At 32.2% G+C, this 27175-nt stretch overlaps 1 protein-coding gene across 1 annotated transcript in view; it reads left to right on the top strand.

Moving 5' to 3' along the window:
• Positions 1 to 27175, top strand: part of LOC124353031 — a 122332-nt gene that overhangs the window by 7043 nt on the left and 88114 nt on the right. The window contains exon 2 of the mRNA XM_046802825.1: positions 7964 to 8053. Coding sequence (XP_046658781.1) covers positions 7964 to 8053 — 90 coding nt within the window. The remainder of the gene's footprint in view (positions 1 to 7963; positions 8054 to 27175) is intronic.

Below are 27175 nucleotides of genomic sequence, written 5' to 3'. Positions count from 1 at the left end.
AAACGCGCTGAAAAGTATCGTGTAACACTTTCCAATCAATGTGCACACAGCGAACATACACATCCGTCGCTCCTGACAGAGACATCATTCGGAAAGGCATTTCGTCATAGCCAGGCTAGTATCGACACTGTTAGGCGACTATAAACTGCCATCAATGGAGAGGTCAGCCCGGCGAACATCGATGGTCGTATGACTCCAGTCGACCGGTATTACTCAATACGCGAAGGCTTCAGTCAAATGCGTTGGTGGCGACGGGGCGTCACTTGCTCGTATGGCATTTACATCTGGGATTGAGGTCTGGCGTTGGAATAACAATAAAGGTGTCAAAGGCTGTGACATATCTTCTCCGTCATGAGCTTAACACCACCTACCTACTGCTGGTATCCCGTGGATTCTTCCCTGTTGTGAAACTATTACTAGAATGCATTCTGTAAATAAAAACCTGTTTTATATCCTCTAGTATATTCGTCTCTATTGTTCAGTGAACAATCTTGAACAATTTAATAGATAAAACTGTACAAAGATATCAATTGCATTCAAGTGTTATGCGTTTCAGTGAACAAAATTCAACAATGTTACTAAAAGGTAAGTCATTTCATGACGTTCACTCCATGGCTACGAAGTTAACCGTCTTATCTTTTTTTTAAAAAATGGTCCACGTGGAAATAAAGTGAGATGTGTTAATTACATTGCTGTAAATCAACAGAGGTAATAGTGTAGTAAAATGTATTTGGATATACTGTAGTATTACCAGATTTGACGGGCGAACTTTGTTTGAATGGATTTATTGCCTGAATTATGTTATGAAAATTAAAATCTCCTTAACGTAGTAGACCAGTAATCTTAGGAATAAATGTGATTTACAAATATTGGTTAGATAATGTTGAAATAGTTTCTTTCTCAACTTTCCTGTTGCTTTAAATAAGAAAGCATTTATAACTTTTCAAACATTAATAAAAGTACATTTTTCTTGCTGTCTTGTGATTTAATGTAAAAGTTTGGTTAAAGTTGAAACCCATCTATTTATTTTAATTAATATTAATTATTTAAGGCTTTATAAGTGAGATAAACACATGAATTTTAATGGCCACAAGTTATATTAAACTGAAAATACTCAAATATGCAATCGTAAATAACTAAATGTATCTAACTAGTAATAATCACAAATCTTCCAATGTTTATTACTGGAATTAGTAGTAACCATTAAAATAAATGAATATTTTTATTTTTATTTTGTTTCTCGTAAAAGTGTTCTACACAAGGACGCTAACAAAATTAATATCTTATTATATTTATGTTAGTTTTTGGCCTAAATCAGATCATGACAACGCTTACTGTATGTTGAATAAGTTTGAGTTTCTAGGAATGATCACAAACACATATCATCCAGATAAGGATGACAGATACGGCTCTTCCATTACTAGGTATTTAGTTCAGCAACCCTAGTTCAACATACATAAATGGAAACGTGTTTGAAAAGTTTCTGTTCTTTCTCAACACCGGTTTAGATCTTGACATATTCGTCTTTTAATACGATAATAAGTTTATAATATTTTTCTACTGAATGTATTGAAATTAAAAATTACATAAAATTAAACTTGGCTTTGTTAGAGGTGAAGGTAGAATTTCGAAGCCCTCTCTTCCTGTTTTCCTCCGACAATTAATCGTATTGAAGGCACTAAAAAGAAATTTATTGAAAGGAGCATAATAACCTGAACAAATAACATAAGTATAAATAGCTTGTTGGCAGCACAAATTAAAATAATAATATTACACTTAAAACCAGTGTTTATGGTAATAAAAACAAAGCACAAAATAATATAAACTAAAGTAATCTTATAACAGACTGATTCAAATTAGTAATCTACCCACTCGAGTCATTCGCCCATTTAACCCCAATGTATGTATATTGTGCTTTAACCGGGAGGTTTTGGAACATAATAACTGAAAAAATAACATAATTTAAATAGCTTATTGAGAGCTTAACTTAAAATAATAGTTTTATACATAAGGTCAGTATGTATAACAATAAAAACAAAGCATAATCATAAATTACAGTAATCTTATAATACACTGATTAAAAATTAGTACTAAATTAGTAAAGTATCTACCCACTCGAATCATTCACACCTTTAACCCCAAAGTATGTATATTGTGCTTAAACACCCAGTTTTCAATAACATGATATAATCTCAAAATCTTATAACACTTAAAAAGATTTGTTCAAAAATAAGACAATTTGTCCTAGGAGACAGGATTTTTCTGGACATTTACCATCTTTTAGTGTTACAATACGATCAGCAACACCACAAATCAGTAGTATTGTATCAATGACCGATGGTAAATTTCCGCAAAAACAGGTTTTTACCATCATCAAAAACAAACTTCAAACAAAGAATTTATCCTAATAAAAAATAATTTTTATCTAAACGTGATGTATACTTACTCCATTGCTTCAAAGTTGGTGGATAGAAAGTATGATATCACACATCCACATTGATGCAGTGGTGTGGCTGCAGCTTTCTACTGGTTCCTGACAAATGACAATTGTCTGCAGAGACAGCATGACCAACAAATCGCATATGAGTGTTTCAATAAGGTATCAGCTTGATGCGTTGTCTCGATTCCGTGTAAGGGTGGGCGTGACATTTCCAGTGATTTCTGCCCCATTACCACCCGAGACATGAAGCAACGGTCCGGCCGGGCATTATGGGCACTGGGCAAGAGTGGGTAACGATGGACGGGCTGAACTGGATGGGCAAATAATATCAGGAGAGAGCAGATGAGTGCAGCGATAGGAGTCGGTTCAGTGAAGAGCTCTGGAGATTCACTTAAGTTCAATTTGAAGTTGAATGGCGGCACAAAGTTGATTATGCTCTCAAATTAATGCAACGCGCCGAACAATATTGTAGTGCTTGATTCTCAAGTGATGTAAGTGTTTCTCACAACAGTTATATTATTAGATTTAGTTATTTACTTTTATTGATTTCATTCAGATTTTAGTAAATATTCGTGTGCAATTATTTTAGTAAATAATTGGTGTATTTTAATAACCTTTTTTTTTAATTGTAACTAATAAAATATTAAGTAATGCACGATTAGTAGGTTATCATCGGAATATTTAGAAACTTAATGAAAATATACGTGGTATTCAATTTTCATTTTTATTTTTAAGAAACTAAAAGATAACAGTGTTCAGAAAACCCCTTAAATAACTAATTTTATTAGTGCTTAAGATCTTTTAATGTTTAATCACAAACAAAAAATGATTTATTATTAATTATTTTTTGGTGAAATCTAACAAACGTTAACTGACATAGTATTGCATGTATGCAAAACAAGACATATAAGTAAAAGTCAATTCAACTCTTATTTTTTTCTTTTTAAATTTAATATCTCATCATGTCACTTTTATTTATGGATCTGTATATAAATATGTATTTTTATATATAAAATAAATAGAAAATGTATAGTAGACACTAACCATTTCTAAGTTATGATAAAATTTGTAAAATTCGTTTTTGGCGTAATGGTTTGTCATTATTTGTCATTTTATTATTTCATGTATTAAATTGCTTATAGGGTGCACTTCATGTGTTTCAAAATTCTTTTATATAATTTAGGCTACAATTCACGCAGCAAGTAATGATGATATTTTAATTCATTTAATGAGGAAATCGAAGATTTTTTTATTTTTATTAGTATCATACCTCCCAGGAGGGTTCACTTCTGGCTGGTCTATACCTTCCAATTGTACCTATACTGGCTACAGGAAACAACAGATGCGTCATATATGATTTCATGCTGATAGTTAAGCTGCAAATATGTTGCTACTTCATATGTTGAAATTACACATGATGTTAATTACTTTGTTTACAATATTTTTATTTTAATGTTTTTTCTTTGCTCATAAGCTTGATGTTGCTAATTTTTAGCCAAACCAAATACAGCTTCATCGAATTCAATGTTTCCTTTATAAACATGCAACTTCATGGAAAATTTCAAATATATAGATCATTTCGTTCTCGAGAAATTGTGCGGAGACATAGATGGATATAAATGACGTTTTTAATGGTAGAAATAATTTTTCCAGCACCTCCATTGGCAGAATTCGCTAATACTAAGCTAATAACAGTAACTTTTATGGATTAAAAACCACCAGTTGGATTAAATCATCACCAGTATATACACTGTTAATATGCATAATCCGTATAAAAAATCTGTGGCCGGGATCATAACTTAATCAGTGTTTCAATTAAAGTTAGTATATTAGGATTTACTGCTTTCATTTATAGTAGGTTCAATAAAATATTCCCCTGAACGTTAAGTGGCATCTGGTGTGTTTATCACGTACATGTAATTAAGTGGCAAGGTCAGCGTCATATGTTACTGCATGTGTGTTTGGCAAACAGCTAAACCCACTTACGTTTCGCTATTATGGCAGACACGTTACAAGTTCAACCTTATGTGCTACAAGGTCCAACAGCCTGTACAATACGTATCATATTTTATTAGATGTCTTTCAAGTTACTTTATTATTGTTTATTTCTCGTGTATGTTTAATTGTTTATCTTTGGTTTTGACACATTAAGCATAAGACACTAATTTTTTAAACTTAATTTTTTTAATAATAAAATTCAGCACATTTTATAAATTCTTGAATTAGATCAAACTCATTCATCATCAGTAATTAGATTCGAACGTAGAAACCGTGATTTGTATGTTTTTTAGCAAGATACGCTCATGAATGCAACTTTTTTGTATAGTGTTCTTTATTCAAAAACATATCAGTATTTTCGGAATGTTTTATTTATAAGGTTTTTAATTAAAATATTCTTTATTAAATTGCAATACAACACCTTGTTAACGTGGCTCTTATAGTAAATTACGGGTTTATATTCTCTACAGAAAAAATCTAGTGAAAAAAACAAAACTATACATATCACAATTATAGTATTTCATGGTTTCAATTTTATGTATATAACGAGAAGTAATTAAAATCGTGGTAAAAGCTAAACTCATGTTGGAGTTTTAATTAAAGGCATGTAAAAATAATGCACAAGTGAAGTGTGCATAGAACCACTAGCTAAGTGAAGCTGTAATTAAGTAAATTGCACGTAGTTACGTTTTTAATTGAAACCAATTTAGACATTCATACTTTATTCAGTACTTATATTAACACTATTTTTTATTTAAATTATAGCGTGTCTCCTATTTCGCCCAGGTTTAGATAAAGCGACTTCGTCAAATTAATTTTATTCAATATTTATTTTAACATTGGGATCTATAACCACCTTTGAAATATTTTGAACCTTTTGGAATCATTTAATCATTTACCATTTTTAAAAAGGTAAATTGTAATATATCCATGTGATTAATTTTTTATTTAAATATTTTACGACTTATTATATAAATTTTTTTGCTTCGCATTATTATTTATTGAGATATAATTTTCCATTTTTTAATTAATCTAATTAAAATCAAACCCTTTAAAATATTCAAAGATCACTGTAAAATTAATGTTCCCCTTTATTTAATTGAGTAACAGCTTTAAATGCTAACAACTGGAAGTCCAGAAGTTAAATCTTTAATACCATTTACAGCATGTCTTGGTATTATTTGTAGATTGTTTTGTAATGTCTTATATCAAAGATTTTATTTGAAAAATTTCAATATTTTTTATATTTTCTTATAATGGTTGTTTTTCAATTACAGCGACGTGATAAATTAAAAATTTGAAATGTGTTGATACATCGCTATCCTTTTTTTAAATTAAAGCTTATGGTATATTACTGATTTTAACATAAAGTTGAGAGCCAGCAAAAACAACATTTGAAATTAAGTGTGCAAAATAGCATGCATCTTGTAAGTATTTAAATCTCCAAATGGTTGACTTCTGGCTTGTTTATTCTATCCAGTTAAATCCACTCTGGGTACATCAACCTTATGGATATCCTGGGGTGGCACATCACTAAACGCAAATTTCGAGATTCTGGGGCCCAAGGGTAATTCAATAGGTCTAGTCTACTGCGGGAGATGACTAGGCTTCGTACCCTCAGAGTCAAACAAAGGTTCTTGCCAGCCTCGACATAAGAGTGTACCACCACCCCCTACCTGCTTTGACTGCAGAATCTGGTTCAGAGCTGACTTTCCCTTCTTTCGAAGGGACATGACGAGATTAGTTCCCTAATTTTCTTCTAATGAATCTCGAGAGGAGGCGGCCACAACCCCAACCTTACCCATCCTGAATATTCTATCACTCCGGAAACAGCACAAAGTCCTTATAGGACTCTTGTCCTAAGAGAACAAAATAGTATTGAAAGGTGGTTGTCAATAAAAACTGTTACTAATCATAAATTCGGATCACCTATTACTGTTTTAGCTTGTGATCCCATAAAAAAATACTTCCTCCTTGACTAAACTAAACACAAAGACAGCGTTTTCTACGCGGAACGCGTGCCGATGAAACGTGCAAGAACAGAGTCGTGTCTATTCAGTACTCTCCTTTCCGCAGAACAGCCATGCCTTTCTCATGCTTTTACTTACCAATTTATTGCCTCAATGGTACTTTCAAACGTGGTTTAATCTGTTAATATAATTCCCCCATTAAAATGTTCATACTGAATTAAACACTTTTTGGATTCCAGATGTTATAACAGCTTACGTATTGTGTTGACCTAAAACATTTCTAGTAAACTTCCAAATTCGCATGACTTTATTTACAATATTAGATTTATTCCGAAGGTTGAAAAAAATTAAAAATATTTACGGTAAAAATGTAAAAAGCAACTTGGAGTAGTGTTGTTTTGTTATATTTTTTAATATTGATAAAAATAAGGTTATAAAGATAGTTTTCATTGTTTAAAAGTAAATTTGTGAGCATTTTAAAATTGTTCCATAATATTTCAATTGTATTGATGTTAACTCATTGTTATATTAAGTATTAACCCACATGATAATTATTAAGGAACCAACAGGTCCTTCTTATCATAGTGTCGTTGTCTGTGTGTCTGTACGAGTGACAAATCTTGTTAGAAATACCCTATAGAGTTGAAGCTGGACAGAAAAGGACGATATTTGTAACGGTGGGAAGGGTTGATTTAATACGAATGTTGAGTTCAGCTCTGGATAACCTCCCGTGAAGTGCACCATCTATAATCTGACATTGGCACACAAACAACATTTTGGCGTCTGATTTGGATTCCACGTTCGTCTGAAGATATTAAAAAGGTCGGCGCCAACAACCGAGCATTCTAACCATGCTTCAGGGTCTTGAGTAAAACATCGTATTGCACTCAATTGTTTGTAGTTGATGATACTATAAGAACATCTCTTCATCTATATTTCTCTGAATGGTCTCTGCCTGAATAGACATCTTTTGTAATCTATGCGTTTTTGATGTTGAGACAATTCAAAGAGACGATTCGTTTTGAACGTTTTTGGCAGAGACCATTTTTTTATATCTCCAGACGGACGTGGATTTCAGATACAGAAGTCAGGTCTGACAGTGTCACATTTCAGACGCTACTCTAAACAGAAGGTGAAATGAAGCTAAACTCAACATTCGTAGTACTTTATTAAATCTGGTGTCAGAAGATCAACTACAGATTAAATTTAAATTTTGCAACCATAGTAATCTTTTTTGTTAGGATACATCTGATTCTGATGAATCAAATTAAAATGTCATCATTACATTGTGTACAATAGTCAGTGTAGTAATTCACTCTGCATTATCCGGAAACCATGCTGATAGACCATCAGATTTTTCTATAGTCAGAAAAATTTGGACAAGGAACGTAAATGACTAATCGAATTAAGGAACGTTGTCAAAACAATTCAGTGCACCTTCTTAAAAGATTTTAGATTTTTTACCTTTTGGAAAAATTGTTACTATATTTTAATGTTTTTATTTATTACTGTAGTCTTTAAAATGTCTGCCATTAGCCACTTAATCACGTTTCAGATGGCAAGAGCGAGTCGCAGTAGGATGTCTGGGCTACTCATCGCGGCATTCCTGGCTTGTGGGCTGCCTTTCGTCTATTCCGCCAGTAGGGTGAGTCCTTCTTCATCTTTGTTCTCTTACTATTAAATGCACAATATTAGCTTTGTTAACATTTATATTTCATTAAGATCCTGATAAACCAATTTTTGTATCAGTGAATTATTTCATATACCTATTGTTATTAAGGAATATTAAAGCAAACTTAATAAATCTTGGGAAATGTTTGATTTTCATTACTTTGAGCATTTAATTAGGGCTAGATAAAATGTTTCTTCTTATTTTACGCTTTAACTTCAACAATATTGTTGCATGTTTTAAAAGTCTACGTTTTAGCTTTCATTAGGGGTAGACATATTGAATTAAGAAATTTGAAATGCCGTTCAAATGTTTCGACACCCAAACCGGTGGGGAAAATGTTTCCGGAATGTCTATGGCACCTTATTTGGAGTGAGTATTCCAGATCTGGAGCAGAAAGAGGAAATGTGTTGCTGAAACTTAGGTAACTGGCGTTAGAGATCATTAATCCGAACATTCTTTTCAGAAGTCCAAATTAACCTAAAGGAAGCCAGGAGAAATCTCCATCCTTATAAAGTAAAATTTTCATGAAGTTCTGGAGATGATGCATTAGAGAAATCGGGCTTCAGATAACGGGATTCTTCCCGAAATTCGAAACTAACCTTAGGGAAGCATGGAAAATCTCTTCATCCAATGACTCCTCTCTCTCTCTCTCCAGAATCTTTTCGATCCACAACCTTTGAGCCTGGTGCATCGACGATAGGAAAATGAAGATAAGAGTGTATCCATGACTCTCTTTGCTCTCCAGAAAGAGATTCTGATACTCTTGACTGTGTCCACAAGGTGAATTGGCTTAATAACTAAACTCAGCGGAATTCAGGACCACATAAAATCCGTATGAGGTTTTCAAATGACAACCCGATAGGAGAGCATGAAACTTCAGGCTTGGTACAGCGAGGTGTGAAGGGAAGAGAGGTTTATGATTTTTGGCAACTGTTACTAAAATGATGGTTATTTGAAGAAATGAGATGTCGTTGTCTTAGCTTTTACGTCTACCACGTGAAATATATCAATAAATTAGACAGTGTGGCAAGCAATTTCAATTTCATTTTATTTTTATTTTTTACTTTTCCCGTTTAAACAGCAATACGAACCATCAGACTATATGTTGTTATTCTTTACTTACGAAATTGTACATATAATGTGCCAACAAACTCAATATGATCATAATGGATAACCAGGTTTAAAAGGTGAGAATAGGAAATTAAACAAGGTGGATTCTTTGTAAATTCGGAACTATTGAACACGTTATTGTGGTTTGGTTCTTCTTATTTAACGGTTAAAAATGAATTGGTAGCGTAATTTATGATCAATCAGTACTTTTTTGTTTTATATATTATTCCTGTATAAACTAAATATTTTTTATGAAAATAATAATCATTAGTATCATTATTAACTTAACTGCAGGTTTTACACACAACATATCAAGTTAATTCGGTTCTTCATGTACATGCAATGGTACAAACTTGTGAGTTTTAACCCTAAGGTAAGGATTACCCTAATGTAAGTAAGTAGCCTCAAATGTGAACTTTCCGAACCCTATAATTTCGGCTACTTGGAAACTTCAGGTTCTGAATTTTTATGAGCAGCTGGTTTCGACACTGTCAGACCAAAACGGCAGTACTCATGTTGCATAAGGATGATGAATATGAGGACATACATTAGACCGAATCTGAAGTTTGGCCACGTCTATAAAGTTAAATGTCCACAATAAAATGGATCCACTTCCAGTGTTATTTATAGTATATTCATATAGTGATATTTGTATATCACTTTGTAGGCATATCTAATTATCATAACTTTTTCATTAATCATTTTTTTAATTCAATTCTGGCCTTAATACTACTTTTAATTATGATAAATAGTCATCATACAGGACATCATGAAACAGTTCAATATACAGGATTGGTATGCAGAAAAATATGTCAGTGAAGTAGTGGTTTTAAACATTGTTGAATAACATATAAATTAAAAGTACACAAATATACCTAATTAACTATTTATCATCAAAATACTGGAAAACTTATATAAAACAAAATAAGGAAAGTCAAATAACTTACCAAACTAAAATATACGCGAATACGCAAATATTGTGTATAAAACAAACAATGATTTATCAATTTCAACATAAAAAATATTCATGCGGTACTCAATCATTTTTTATTTGCCAGATAATACCTCATTCGTTCAGGAACTGAATTTATGCCCCGTTTTTTGTATTAAATCAACAAATCTCATATATAATTCAGAAATTTAAATAGTATCGACTACTATTTCCATCAACATTTTCTAAATTATATACAGTATGTAATCAAGGACCCCCAGAAGCCCTGAATATCAGTAGGACCATCAATTTAGTCAGGAGTTTGACCTTCATGCATATTTTTATCACTTTGTCTTCGAACTCAAACTGTTAAACAACTATTCATCGTTTATCGTTACAAAATGCTAAAAAAATATTTAAAACCAAGCATTTACTGTTAGAATTGTAAATTCCTTGAATATTCCCTTTGTCTTTTGTCCAATTCCAACTGCAAGCGAATACTGCAATGTGGATATTCACAGTATTGCAATATTCTACATCCTTTACCATAGAACGCCACTTCCTCAGACACGCGCCATGCCAGAAACACAATAGTGAAACCCTCTTCCGCATCGCATATTTCATAGTCCAGTGAGGCATCCTGCAACGTCTGGCCAGCCTTTGTTCATTGTCTGCTTGTTACCGCCGCCAACCTCGATATCTTCTGGATACCACGAGGAGACCCTCCTTGAGCGGAAGATATCCAGTTAAGGAATAGGTCAAATGTAAAAAGTTGCTGTGCCTTTAAAATCAACAACATAACCTACGCAAAAATACAGTGAGAACTCCATGTTGCTTCTTGAAACTGATAGTCTTGAAGGTGTATGAGTGTAAAATATAAGATCATAAGAGTTTAAAAATCGATAGTGACAAATATGCCACAAACATGGTCTCACTAAATGTGAGAAATTGCGATTCTTTGTTTTTACATTATTACAGAGTTCTGCAAAGTCTAGATTGAAAAGATACGTTTAAAAACCTATAATAGAAAACATATTATAATCGCGTATTTATTTCATTTTTTATCAGTTGGTATCAGTAGTGGCCACTTTTTCTCTTCAAACTAAAATCACATGAAAATCTTAATATGATTTTAACACCATATGCAAGTTTTTTCTTATTAATTTTTATTTCTCCCCTATAAAAAAATATTATCATCTGTTCTATTTGTAAATATAAATATAAATAATTTCCGACCAGCTATCTAATCTGAATTCTCACAGGGTTTATATTTTTTGAAAAAACTACTCACACTCTAAAATGACAGATGTTGCTAACTGCAGTTACCAAATTAATACTAGTTTTCCAGTACTTTTGATTGTAATTATGTTTTGAATGTTGAATGAAAATATTGATAGGCTGATTAAGAAGGAGGTAGCCCAACAAGTTATAGATCACTCAAATCGTGCTTGCTTATCGTAAAATATAACACCCAGTAGTATAACTTACAACTACCAATGTCAGACCTAGAACATAACAAAATAAACACAGATTCATTGGAAAAGACATAAACAGTTGTCAACGTCAACTGAAACAGAACATTGAACGGGGTACGCACAATCAGATGATGAGGAATGCACACCATTTACACACCGTTTACATCTCTCATAACCGGGCGTACATTAATCAAAGATATGGATATTTTAGATACAATAGTTACTAAATAATAATAAGTATATAATTAATAATAATAATTTTTTAAATATCTGTGCAAAATAAAAGTCGAATATAATTTGGTAAGTAGGTTATACCAGCTTAACTTATCAAATCAAGATAAATAATTTATTTTCATAAGACTTGCAAAATAAGGCTAAAACAATGCCATATATCAAGTACATTTAGTAACAAAATAGTATATTTTCTTAAAGATGAATAAATATAAATTCTCTTAGAACGCAACTGGTTGTAAATAATTCTTTCTCAACCGCTAGAACAAAACTATTTTCAAATGGTTAATTGATTTAGCTGTTTATTATAGCATGTTTTGTTTTTCTGTTGGGTATTATAAAGCATTTTGTAAAAGCATACATATAGTATTAGAATTGTAGGTTGGTTGGAAAAATTAAATATTATAGGAAAAATTAAATGTTGTATCAGCTTTGCGTTCATTTACATTTTAGGACATTATCAGTGTTATAATCTACCGAGTTCAAAGGTCTCTGAGTTATGAAGGTCATAACCTTGAAACGTGGAGTTTCACTTCTGAATTATATATACCTGTTATTTTTATATGAACCTTCATCAAGTTGTCATAACGGCCAGGATGACAGTGAATCTTTAAAACGATCTCAATTAGTTACAAATTTCGTTTACCTGTCTTACCTGTACCATTAAAATATGCCTGATAAAGATGTTAAGCTAATATTTCCATGAATAAGAATAGTTATATAAATATAAGCACAGTATTCTTTGGTAACCATAATTTTCATCTGAGTTGTAATAATTAATTATAAATTATTCATGGTCATTAAATCAATTCCGTCCTTTATCGTACAGTATGATTTAAACCACAAGCTCCCACATATCGGTTATAAATCTGTAGCATAACGCATACACTTTTTCTTGTAATTAAAAGCACGAGAATAGGTAAATCCTGGATAGGAAATAAAGGATAGATTTTGTCAAGAACATACCAAATTTGCCAAGAGATCCCAAGAACCGTGAGCTTTGAAAGGCCAAAAAATGCAGGTGGTGGAAGCTTCCATTAGATAGTTGCTCTCAGAGGCCAGAAGAAACCCTAGGTCAAGAATTTCTGTACATTTAAAGTTCGATGTAACCAGATACATGTATTCTCAACGAGATTTCCAAGAGGCTTACATTTGTGATCAAAAATTATAGTATTATAAAATCCCAGAAATATTTGTCTCAGATGCGGTGCACTGTATGGACATTAAAGGCTTCAAGGGAGAACTGTTTGAGCATGAAAATCTCAAGTAGAAGGGTCTCTTTTGAACTGCGATGAAAATTTACCTTATCTTGCAGCCGACGAGCAAAGGTCTTGATTTAAAGAATATAATAAGCTAAAGACGTCTAAGCCCTAACTACCGGAGGAACAAGATAGCTGTGGACAGGTGGGTTTCACAAGGGTCCTTGACGGTGTTTCCTGAGGCCTAGGCCGACATCCGTCCGTACTGACGCCGGTGGTCGGTAGTCGTGATGAGCGTTGGTCCATACCCGGCGAAAGGTCGGCACAGCTCCGTATTGTCCGTGAGGGAAGTGGGGCAAGCGTGATGCCGGGCAGAGCCTCAGCACTGAGTCGCCTCGCACCGTTTTTACAGTGACGTCTCTATTAGAGCAAAAAGTAAAAGGGTAAACGTCTCACGTTGCATCAGGCTCGTGACCTCTACCTTTCCATTTTTAAAAGAAGGGTGGTCGAAATTAAACGGTTGGGATGACTGTACTGAGTAAGTGGAAATAAGTGGCGGCTCCAGTTTCGAATCCTCATCCTACATTGTTTTAATTGAGGTCGAACACATGTTGGATGAACATGTTATTATCCAAATAAGGCGGTGTTTACAGATGCCCGAGAGGACGGACCTTGAGAATATATTACTGTGATCGCCTTCACGATCTCTCGTGTACGGAGCATTTCAATTAGAGAAGCGTTCAGCAAACGTACTACTGCGTGATTAGTATGGGTCATATTGATTTCACAGCGTAATATACACAGTGCTATTTATAGCAATGACTCTATATGTTATGTAACAACTCGTATGTACACGCAAACAGCCAATTTAAAAGATTTCAAAAATTTTGTATATATATATATTCAACTTCAATATATATATATATATATATATATATATATATATATATATTGAAGTTACAAGAATACATTTTTGTCAATTTTCAAACAAATATCGGTTAGTAAATTTACTATCGTAAAGTTAACTATCTATAATACATACAATATAGTATTTATTAGAAAATATTTTTGAAAGCGTAAAGTAAATAAAATATTTTTTCCTTACCAATCATTATCTACAAATTTTGAAATAGTATGAGTGATTAGATTAATTTAGTTATTCCCTAATTTTTGACTCACATAGTTAGGAGCCCCCAAGTACATAACATAAATAACATTATCTACTTGTATTACTGAACAACATTATGAGTTTCACTTTGGGACAGTTTCTATGAGATGTACATGTTTTTAAAATTCAATAAATTTTGAAATTAAAAATTCCTTTATTAAATAAGGAGAGTTAGGGCTATAAAACTTTAATATCTCTACTCTCTTATACCTCTATTTTGGTTATGCCGTAACTGACGCTTTTGTTTGTTATCGTGTTTTTAAAATTGCACATAAATAAAATCCACTTTGAATTAGTAATCTAAACTTTACACAAATTCATCTGTTATAGTCTAATCTTATATGGATTTTTATATTGAAAGAATGTTTGATGGATAAACAGGAAGTATAAAAGAAGTTTTATGAGAAATGGAAAGCATCCATATTTAAGTTTAAGAAAACCCTGAAAATATGCACGGTGCAGCACTCATACATGTTTGTTACTTCCCTAATAGTATTAGATGGTTAATTGTGATGGCGAAACAATTTGATTTTGGTTTTAAGAAAAGATCTCTGAATTGGAACCCACCGAGTAATAAAAAGGTTTTTGGGAAAAGGTCCGTCCTTCTGATAGTGGTGGATCTGAAGTCAGTTGCCTCAATTAATGCATAATCAATTTTAAGTGTGAGAATATCTCGATGACGAGCCTATTGAATATAATAAATTTTTTGACGACAGCGATACAATCTTGTTAATGTAATGCAATTAAATAATTATGATTGGGGGCTTAAACAATACTGGACCGAGTATACTGAAATTTTCCATAGACACTCTTAGGGTCCCTGGTTAACATAAAGGTATGTTCTTCTTTTGAAAAATCCTCCGAGATACGCCTTGTTGGCTCTAAAGTTACAGCTAGTAACATTACACACATATTATTAACTAGCTGTCACCCACGGCCTCACATGCACTTCTTATGCACGTGTATGAGCACTTCTGGTTAAAGTAAATTTTGAGTTTGCCTTGTTGCTAAGATACAAAAATGTCAAAAAGTATGCATTTATGGCCATTGTAGCTTACTCCGTTCTAAGTACTTTTTGCCAATGCTGATTTAGCCTTCTTTCTCCGATTAAGACAAAATATGTATATACATACCAGGTATGAGAAGCCTACTTCTGTCAAAAGAAAAGTAAAAGGGTTTTATAACCATCTTTAAATGTATAGTCAAAGTTGTATAGTAACTTCTTCTTTGATATATGCATTACAGTACTAAGCAAGCACTTTATACTTAATATATGCCATTACGTTTATTTTTGAAAACTTTGTGAATTATTTGGTAAAACATTTTACACATGTTCCAAAAAATTGGTTGGCACTTGGGGATATAACTTGTTATAAGTAATAATCAATAACCACACCTTTTTCTCAATCAGGGCTTAGCACTTAAAGGGTAATATCAATGTTAATAATAAGATTATATGATTGTTTTTGACATCGAGTACATTCAGCATTATAATAATATTTGTTTAACTCTTCAACTATGCTCGCTGTATCTAAATCTCAGTCGTATCTTTATTGCATCTTTTCAGAAAATATAACCTCACTTTTTTCCCGCGAATCACGAAACTCTCTGATTAGCTCTTTACAGTTCACGCAACATCTAATGGCAACCTACGGAACTCGACAATAAACGACAGTAATTACACCTTCCCCTCTATAAGTGGTTAGCACTCAAAAGGTAATATCAATATTAATAGAAAGATTACATGATTGTTTTTTACATCGAGCATATTCAGTGTTACAGTCATGTTTGAACCCTTCAACGATCCTCACTGAATTTAAACAGAAATTGGATCGTTTCGGAAAAAATAACCTCACTTATTCCTGCCAATCGCGGAACTCTCTGATCACCTGTTTTTACGGGCGCCATCTGAAGGCGACCTAAGGAACTCAGAGGGGCTGTGACTTCATAGTAGCGTTTTCGTAACCAGGTGGCTAAATAACCTCTCACGATCCGGCAATAAATCTCTTCGTGCATCTCCAGAATCATGAAGACATCAGTCAATCTATAAAAAGGAAATTACGTGCATTCCTTACAAGTGCCAAGGTCATATTAGCAAGTGAATGTAAAACTGGAGTATGAACACGGCTAGTAAAATTGTTAAACAATGGTGTATACTACAAGTGCTTGTCCATACAGTTCAAGTGTAATTTGTTGAACAATTCGCAGTAAAAATGCGCTTACGCAATAACAATTTATAAAATTTCTGGATTTCCGGTTATAGGAATTGGTAATAGGAGCACCGGGTTTCAAATAATCTGTGTCTATTATCCTCTTGTATATGCCTGGCCCACTTATATATACATATATATATTTTATCCGAAATCCGTATTAATTCGTATATAACAATCTATCTATAACCAATATTATTAGCAATTACCAATTTCTTTGATTCCTCACATTATTTCTATCACTATATACGTCAAAATGTTGTATTTTATTTTTCCCATTCCTCCATTCAGCTAGTCAAATTATCTTCTACTACTAACGTTCTTCTTAGCATGATTAAGTATCAAATAAATCACTCTAGAGCTCAGACATCCTAGCATGATTAGAGAACATGTCCAGGTTTAGACTCAACTACACTGGATTCTAAGCTAATAAAATATAATATCAAATTTTATATGTACAAAATCAATAATGAAGAAAATTTGTTATATTTCAAGAAACTGCTAAATCGCAGAAACAGTTTTAAAATTACTGACAAGGTTTTATAATAACTTCTCTACTATAACCTGTTTACGAATTATTCAAGAGAATTTAGAGAGATTTTTGCTACATTTAAACAAGATTCTTAGAGAAAAAAAAACAAAAACAAATGCTTAAAACACTGGTCAAAACTGTTTTTACAGGTTATGATCAATTGTAGCCGGTTAATGAACTCAATTAAAAGAATGCCATAAAAGTTGTAACTAAATTTGTATAAAATTACTGTAGAAAGCAGAGGTATTGAAATTTCTAAAGTATGTTTCAGAACATACGATCGGTACATATTTCATCTTCCAGAGTGTTACTGAGAATTTAATCTAGAAACATCCTTTTCCTTGTGTGACTTCTTTAAAGAAAACATAATCTATTAGAAATTTCACGTTTTAGTTGCAGACTACTAACAATGAGAAGGCTATGTGCCATTTCTGCTAGACCAAGAAGACCAATCGTTTCTGTTTATTACCAGGTAACGTAGTGGCCACACAATACTGCAGTTATTGCCAATGTGAGTTATTGTATTGTTGCACAAAAGTGGTTTTTACAATAGGTCAAGCAAATAACAATTCCGACCACGAGATCCATCCATCCAATAGATTTACAACAAAAGAGAAATGTATGAAAACCATTACGTGTTTCTTCACGTAATGTGCACGGGTTGCATGCACACACCCAATCAATTTCATGCACGACTGTTTTATTATTGCGTGAATGAACATTTCACTATTTTGATCATTAATAACTAAAGGAGACCCTTGATTGGTTCCCTGACCAACTAATAGTTGTGTTCTTTTACCATCTTCGTCAATATAATATTATATAATACTAGTGTCAACGAAGTTTACATACTAAGTGTATTAAAAATCAGAGGTAGTCATATTCAAGACTAATCCATTACTTTTAATCTAATGGGTACGACTAAACAAGAATCTACCATTCTTAAACTAATATTTATTTGGATTGATATCTCGCCAAAATATAAATTTATACTTACTACATCTTATATAAAATGTATATATAATGTTTATTATACAGGGTGTAAATTAAGTCCTGTACGCCTGGATATATTCCAAACGGATTGAGATATCAATTTACAATCTTCACCAAACTTATTAAAATACTTTTTTAAACTTTTTGTAGAGCTAAAATATTTCCCCACTTTATCAACGGGAATAGAGGGGAGTTACTTTAAATTTTCAAATGTTAAAAACATAATACTAATCTTTCATTATTAAAGACTGTCTTAATAGATCGCTACAATGGCCATAAATATACACTTTTTTTAATTTTCTTTATCGTGGCAAGAAGGCAAATTGAAAATTGACGCCATAAATATAATTCACTCAAACCGGAAGTGCTTGCACAGGTGCAAAACCTACGAAATTGCGAACGAAGGCGCGGGTAACTGCAGTATTCGATACATCGCGAATGATGCAACCAAAACAAGTTTTCGTCTGGTATAATTTAAACAATCAATATTTGACGGGTAGACAATTGTGTAGTTTAGCGGGGACCAGGAGTAATCGAAGACACAGAGTTGTCACGTGACCTATGACCCCAGCAGCGGGTGGGACATGCCACACTCTGCACGTTACCACACACGTAATGAATGTTGTATCTATTGTAATGACCACTCTCGACCTGCCGGACAAGCATCGCGTGTGGGTGTTTTGTTCCCTCAAACCTACAGGGCTATTGTGCAACAGCGTCCACTCGAGATGTAACTCCTCCGCAAAAGGTCATCTTTTCAGGCCAATTAGCACGAGGACCATCTTTCACAAATATTCATATTGGAAAGTAAACTCTAGAGTGGCACCGTCCACGACGTGATAAGAGAAACCAAAACTTGTTGAAAGCTAGACACTGTAATGAAGAAGAATTGGCCATCCAGAAAAAGGAGTCTTGTAATTTGCGAAGTTCTAAACACAAGCTAATGACTGTAATTATGATTCCCAGACGACTGTAAAGACTAAACTGCCATATTTTAGACCCATTTCAGTTCGCATTTTACGTCCCGTTTGTTCTTATTGCTTGCTAGCTTCTGTTGTGGTAAAAGTTAGATCTAGTTAAACAACGTGTACAAAAATTAATTTCTCGTGTAAATAGGCAATTATTCAAGTTAATGAAAAGTTTTTAACATTTCTATATCAATGTATAAATGATTAAAGCGTATCGTTCAAATCCAACAAAATATATTATATACGAGTAGTGTTCAGTTTGCGATACCCTTAAGATTTTAATACTCTTGAAATTAAAATTTTCCATAAAATAATATGACCAATCAAGTGACTGTCAACCAAAAATAAAACGCATTTTTCTAACTCTCCGAATTTATTTTGAAACGGCTTTAAAGCAAGAAGATTGTCGATTCGGTTGAAAATTTGTTTACTTGTATATAACAATGACTATAATTAATACAATTCTGAAATTATCTTTACTAGTTTTAAAATTTCACTGTGAGTGTTACTAAACTTTTAAATACTGTGGCGAATAAAAAGATTCATTCATTACTGTATTATTGATCGTTTTTTTATTATAATGTTTCGTATTTTTCGTAAGGTTAATTTTTGAAGTTATTTTTCTCATATATTGGAGTACGACACCGGTAATTAAATATAGTAACCTAGCAAGTAACTATAGTAATAAATATTTTTTCGATTATCACTCTTAAAATATTTTACAAACCATAGATACATAATTTATATGATTTATAAACAAATGATAATATAATTCGTGTAATATATTACGTATACATAATAATTATACATCTTGAATTCATTAACTATAAATATCGAAGTCAGATTTGGGAATTTTCACTTACGTACATTGCAGGTTATTGAGATTATTTCCAGTTTAATTAAAATATTTCCATTTATTAATCAAAATTAAAATTATAAGTCTTAAAAACCTTAAGCACTTATTTTTTAGGAATAGAATATTTTAGGGAAAATCTTCAAATTATTGAAATGGAATAGAGGGATCCGTATTGTGACATTTGAGCATTGCTCACTAAACTACATACTGCAGAACATAAACATAGCAGCTGCGCCAATTCCAAATCCAAAAAAGCTTTTAAGCTAATTAAGATTATTACACAAAATAAATCCACTCAAATCACTTTAGCTCATTAATTTTGAGCTGCGATACAAAATTATACATCGTAATCCCTTTGTGTTGTTGAAAGCTGTTGTTTATTTTGTAAACGGTTTTGTTGTCAGAGGATTACGACATAAATCTGTCCGCAGTATAAGGCTTATATCACAGCTGTTGACGTAGAACAAAGGATGTATTGCCATGATACGTATAAACTACCTGATCCATTCATTAGATTGTGGGAGGGTACATCGTGAATGGAGCCATTCCCCAGCTGGGCGTCCAATAACGGTGAATTGTGGTAACACCTGATGTCACGTCGTTCGTTATTTGTTTGAAAGTTAACTCACATAATTCGTACCTGGCTCATACAACGAGGCTTCAATTTGTCCAATACGTAAATCTGCATGGACACAAGGTATCAATTCACAAAATCTGCATTGCCAGATTCAAACTGTCCACTTTTGAGTTTACTTCGACAGTTTCGATTGTAAAGTATAAAAAACACTACATACACATATTTATGTTTATTCAAATGTCTTCATCCATTGGCATTACTTTTTAAGCATTCCCGATGATTTAGGACAGTGTTTATTTGTAGTACAAAAAGCTTGGTTGTTTCTGTGAATTTGTTCTGTGCTCTAATTTATATACGAGTTCGTCGCACTCTTCGTAAGGCTAAAAGTGCCAAAAGACTCCATTTAAAATAACTACTGTACATACTATTTTAAATAGCCTAAAACAGCTATTGTATGAAACTAAAAGGACTGCGAGATTTGACGTGTGTTCACTGAATGTATGTTTATCCAAATTATAATTATTCCGTTAAATTATTTCATTAGTTCGAAAACTTTGGCTTTAGGAGCAAAATTTTGAAGAGATGCAAAATTTAGATAATGTTCCAAAGTAATTTTTCAACAATTCAAAAATGTGCAATCAAATCCGTTGAAGCGCATCGTAATATTTTAAAATCTGTATCACATTTCCCCAATTATTACTCTAATTTAGATTTTTTTATAAGAAAACTCCGCAAATAACAGTTTTATTCCACAGCAATACACTTGATTTATACACATAAATTGTCCATAAAGAATCCATAAACTACATTTTTATGAATGTTTTGTTAAAAAGGTGAAATATTAATGATACAATTTTAAATTATTAATTAACCATTGAAGACTTTTCGTTAATCATATAATTCAATCACCATTTGGTATAACGTACTACGTTGAAATAATTCAAGAAACAACACCACATTATCTCTTATTGCTTACTATGGTGTCTTATTAGGCGTATTTTAGTTTACTAATTCATTTTCATAGCAGTGCAGTATCTCAAGAATCAAGAAAAACTTGAAGAAACAATATCTTATTGTAAATCGTATTACAGTCAAACAAGGCAGATACACGTTCAGCTTCAAGTCAGTATTGGGCTTAGTGTTTCTATAACTAGCGTTCGCGCTCGTTTTATCCATTCAACATTTTCTGAATTCATGTATAACCACTACAACTCATGTTAAAATTGTTCCTGTATCAAATGGAAAACTGATAAACGTTATTTCCAGATTTAACAACATTCTTTCTCATTCTATTCTTGTATTTTTCTTTGATGTTTTTATATATCGTAATGTCTTGCTTGGAAGGAAAAACGTAAGGCTGGCTCACTATAATTTGGGAGTCAACTTTTTACACACGGTCTTGTTATTATAGTATTATGATATCAGGGTCTTAGTCTAACACGACTACAGCAGCTGTATGTTGAAGTTTTCTGGCACTGAAAAAGAACATCGGGATTCATTGAGTGGAGATCATTTTGCAAGCATGGATGATGGATGACGGTATAATCTGTTGATAGTTTACTAACTCTGTGACCTTACTAACCACACCTTTCATGTTATATAATTTCCTATATTTCTTTATTTGTAACACGCCCATTGTAAGACTACTGGAGACGAATTTATCAGGATATTTTCGTGCCCTTAATCATCCACGATTTAACGTTTACTCAAAAAAAGATCTCTTCGCTTTCTACAGCTCTTCTACACAGTGCCTCTGTGCATTGGCATTGCTGAAAGCTTCTAATTTAGCTCCATCATTAAACTCGATTTTGCTTAGCTACAAAGCACAAAGTGTACAAAGTTTCATTCAAAATTTAAAGTCTATAAATTAATTTGTTTTCGAGATATCCTGCGGACATATAGGCCGTCAGACACAAGATATATTTGGCTTGTCCCTTAAAGAAATGCTTCATGGACGCTCAAGCAAATGAACACTTATGGGGTAACTCAAGCATAAATTTAAATAAACTACTGCAGTAAGGTTTATCCTTTATTTCCTTTTTCTTCAAAATTCATAAAAAGAAGAATAAATTTAATTTGTTTTAAATAGGCTACATAGGAATATTGAAACATTGCTTTACAATATCATCCTATAATCTAAACATTAAGCAGCAAACAGTGACACGCCTCTTTCTTTCCTGAACTTACAATCTACTGTTATGTTAGATCTAATTATGTAAGGAGACAGGCAGAAGAAGATGATAATGTTCTGATAACGTCCAGTCTGGGAGAGTATCTCGCCATTGTTACTCCATCTACATCACACTCGGTTGTTTATTGCAGTACTCGGTCGGTTGTTTATGCGCAATCATGGCGCCTGGAGTTTTAGTGGTGCACTACGAACTATCGATTGTCGTTAATGCAAATTTCCTTTGCTCTTGACATTCTTGTCTAGTAATTCATTCTTTTACAAAACATCAAGTAGAATGAATTATCTTTAGGTATGTTTGTCTTATGTTTAAATAGCATGTAAAATTTAAATTGTTTCAAAATATTTCAAGTGATTTCTTTTGTGTTTAAGCGAAAAATGTCTTTGTTTGATAGGTAAAGATGTTACAAGTGTTCTAAAGTTTTCGATATCTATATCATTTCTATTCTATATCGTAATATTACATTTTCCTTTTCTGAACTTGTCCATGCCAATGGTATGATATGTGAACGGATCGGACTATATACGGTGAAAAATTTATAAACATTGTGTTACGCAAAACACTAATTTTTACATACCGTAAATTTAATGTTTTTGCTTTGGAAGTACTAAAACAAATATTTTTTCTTAATGAGAAGCTTTCTAAAATGGAATATTTCAAAATTTTACAAAATCTAGTTCCCTCTTTATTGTGTCTAACACAGTTTTATTTGCACTTCATCATACATAAAAATTAATATATACATAGGTATTAAGAAAGATTTGCCTCGTGCTTTGTTTTTCAAAAATGGTCTGTGAAAATAGGCTAATAACGCAATTTAAGTTGTTATAGATTGTTATGATAATTGTGAGTGTTTTGCCACAAAAGATGGTGTTCTGTAATAAATGTTAATCTTTGAGAAACAGTTTATTCCATATTTACTAGCATATGTAATTTGTAAAAAGATCTCTTTGATTGGTTACATATGACTCTTAAATAAACACATGCACGCTTTTCAGCACACACTTATACGTACATGTATGTACGGACAGTGTTTTAAGCCACTGTTTTATCTTAGGCACCCCAAAATTGATATTTTCCGATAAAAACTTTAATTACTTACTATCACTACAAATCCTCCTAAACTATTTAAAAATAAGAAAGAAAACAACGAGTGTATTTGGTGTGAGGTTAGGTGGACGTCAGTTTTAAGGATAATTTTCAACAAGGCTTTATTACTAATGTACTCTAATATATAGACTGATACATATAGAATGCCTTTGAAATAAGAATTATAACTGCGTAGTTATAATTTCAATTATAATGGACGGTTTTCCAATCCTCTGATGGATAATTGGATACTTGGTTTCAAAAGCAGGTATTTATTTTATACAAGCTCCTTTCCTGTTGGGATTTTAGGGTTTAGATTTTAGAGTCATCTTTGCCAGTTTTCAGTTTTCCGTCAGGCTTAGCCTGGCCCTTAAAGGTGTGAAGGTAACACGAATTTTCAAACATTTACCATCGTTCAATGATACAAGAAATTTGTTACATTATGTTTCAAAGATTATATTGCATATTTGGAAAAATAGTGATTTTTGTATCACTGAACGATCCTAAAATGTAAAAATATCTAATACCTTCACAATATGGTACTGTTTTGTCTTAAAGAGTAATTTTTCTAGAGACTCTTAAGGGTTTTCATTTCTTTTCCCTGTTCATTAATCCCTATCACCTCTTCACTCAACTGTATTATCATGATATAGCAATAAATAATTAAATACTTAATTTAGAGTACAATATACATACACTTTCTTTGCTTTTTATATATCTGTACTTCCAATTGATTCAATTTTCACTATCTCGTATAAAATACATATATTTACTTACTAATACGTATATTTACTTTCTATTGTTTAACGTATATTTTGTTACGACGGAAGGATTGCGATGTTAACGTCGTATGTCCGAAAATACAGCGTTATTATCACACGGCAACTAATTAATAAACAGCATCAATCCAACAATCGATTGTTCAGTGTTGTTATCGATAGTCACAGTCAGTTAATTTTACATTTGAAATAACCATTCTATTACCATTACTAGTGGATTTCTAAACAAAGCGACTACTATATGAAGAGGTCATGGTGTCAATTAGGCTTATGATACGGCTTAAAAGCTTCTTTGTTTATCACCACAATGTGTCTACACATCGAGTCAATGTGGCTTCACATACACAGAGCGACACCACTCTCCACCTTCCCACGGCCCTTTGTCTGCATTGTGCTGTAATGAGATAGTCTGCAAACCTGTCAACAACCGTATTGTGCCAGGAGCAGTTGTATACGAGACATATTCATCCATAAATGGATTATCACTATTGGATGCAATCTTTCTATTTAATAATGGCTGTTTAAAAAAGATTTTTGTACAAAGTTACACTTTTATTAACAACAGTTACCCATGGTTTCGTCAGCAATTTTATTTTGGAAAATAGTAACACATAAGCATATTCGTTTTAAATAGCATTCCAAACTACGTTTAGATTAGTGATAATCTGTGAAAGATACTCCAATCTCTTAGTCCATTTTTTATTTAAGTTGGAGCTCTGAAAGATGGAGAGTGAAACTGTTTCTATGAGTATCTCTGAAATTCCTCAAATTTAATGATGTTTTTTTTAATAGCTCCAAGGATTTCGGTAATAATTGAACAAATTTATACCAGTGTGGAGAAATCCTAAGTCTAAAGGGAGACTAAAGTTGAAATCCTTAGCTTTTCAGTTTACACACTTATGATCTAATAAACGATGGAATATTAGATATTTTATTAACATCCCAATAAAATCAATCGCATGTAAAGAAAATCTACTGCAACCAACATGATATTTGTAATATGCACTGGCTTTTACAGTTGATTAACAACAAACATTTACTACCATTTGTTTAAATATGTATACATTATTATACTTATTATTCTTGATTTTTCGTGTCATTAAAAAAAAGTTTACTATCTGCTAATTGATCCCACTCCATAAATATAATAAATAATCCAGAGCAGTGGGGCATAGCTCGGAAGGATTTTCGAAATAGGAATTATAGGCCTATATGTTAACCAGGAATTTTAAGAAAAAATTCATTATTATCTAAGTATAAACAGTAAATTTTTTAATAGAGTACTTCATTTTAAAAAAGATTCATTTTCTCTTGTGCATTTATTTTATAATAAATAAAAATTACACTTTTCTAATGTGGTTTTAAATTTTTTACACACTGTATTCAGTTATTATATGATTTAGTGATAAAAATCAAATTTATATTGACTCTAATATATGATTTAAAATTACACTACAGGATAATTTGATATTCAATTGAATTGCGCACTTAAATTACGTGAATATGGCTATGTGAGCGATACGAAATTCACTGTATTGCAATTTAGGATGTATATATATTTGGTGAATGATTAATGAAATCCATGTGAAGTTGCAGCGTACTGTTAATTTATCTTCTGGTTCACATGTCAGAACATTATTGGAGGCCCTAACACCTGGTGATACCGATATTATATCCTGACACCAGGTGGACCGTATATTAGTTTCAAGACGCGAATACAATTACATTCTGCTGACAGATTGACCTTTGTCATCTTCATCGCTTACGGTGAAAGGTCGGGTCTACCAGATCGTACGTAAAGATAATATGTCCTAAGTCATGTTTAACTTTACCCTACACGCAGTTATACTTGTGTTGCGAAAATATATTTTATATCAAATACTGCATAGCGTTTTAAAGTAACTTCCCTAAAAACAGAAAAAGTAGAAACTCATTTTTGAACAGTCCTCGTGATATTACAGGCATTTAAAGTAAGAAATGTAAAAGTTTTTATTCAAGCCCTAATAAAAATGGCTGGAGAAATCAATGATTTAGTTTATTTTTTACAATATAATAGCAGTATAAATCATGAATTTTTTTTAATTATATTTGATTTAAAATATAAATGTTTAACTTATTATATTTTTATTATTGAATAGCCAATTTTATGTGGATCTTATAACAAAATTTCCTATATTTCCTGCGTTAAATATCTGTAATTTGCATGAAAATTTATCATAAAGTTTTACTTTTTTCTACTGAGATAATTATCTTTATCTTTCACGACTATGAATTTAATAGTTTTAGAATTTTATTAGATAAAAAAATACGATTTTAACACAAAACATATTTTGAAACCCAACACTGATTGCACTAGTACCTTAAAATATATCAGATTATGGAATGTAATTGTTTTGTACAATTGTATAATGTAATGATTTAGCAGGCCTCGGACCTATAGGGATGCTACTTAAAATTAAAGTTGAAAGATATGAGGTACAAACTTATAGATTATTTTACTACGACTACGACAATGTTCTTAATTTGTAAAAAGAGATGTCCAAGAGAACAGTGCTATCTACTGTACTTCTCCCTCGACTCTGACTATTCTTTGGCATATTTTTATGAAATGTTGTTTCTAGTCCAATTATCAAGTGAGATGGAGCTTTTAAAGAATAAAAATGGAAATGTAGGTCTACTCCACCGAGGATACGGTCACAGCAAACAGAGAGAACAAAGATAATTCAATCATGTGGTAGCGTGTGAATTGACTCTGTTTGAAATTAAATCTTAATTGAATTTTCACATT

This window comes from Homalodisca vitripennis, chromosome 1 (assembly GCF_021130785.1).
Source record: "Homalodisca vitripennis isolate AUS2020 chromosome 1, UT_GWSS_2.1, whole genome shotgun sequence".
In the NCBI taxonomy this organism is placed as follows: Eukaryota; Metazoa; Arthropoda; class Insecta; order Hemiptera; family Cicadellidae; genus Homalodisca; species Homalodisca vitripennis.
Note: the sequence above shows the minus strand (reverse complement) of the source record. Positions and strands in the feature narration are given on the sequence as shown.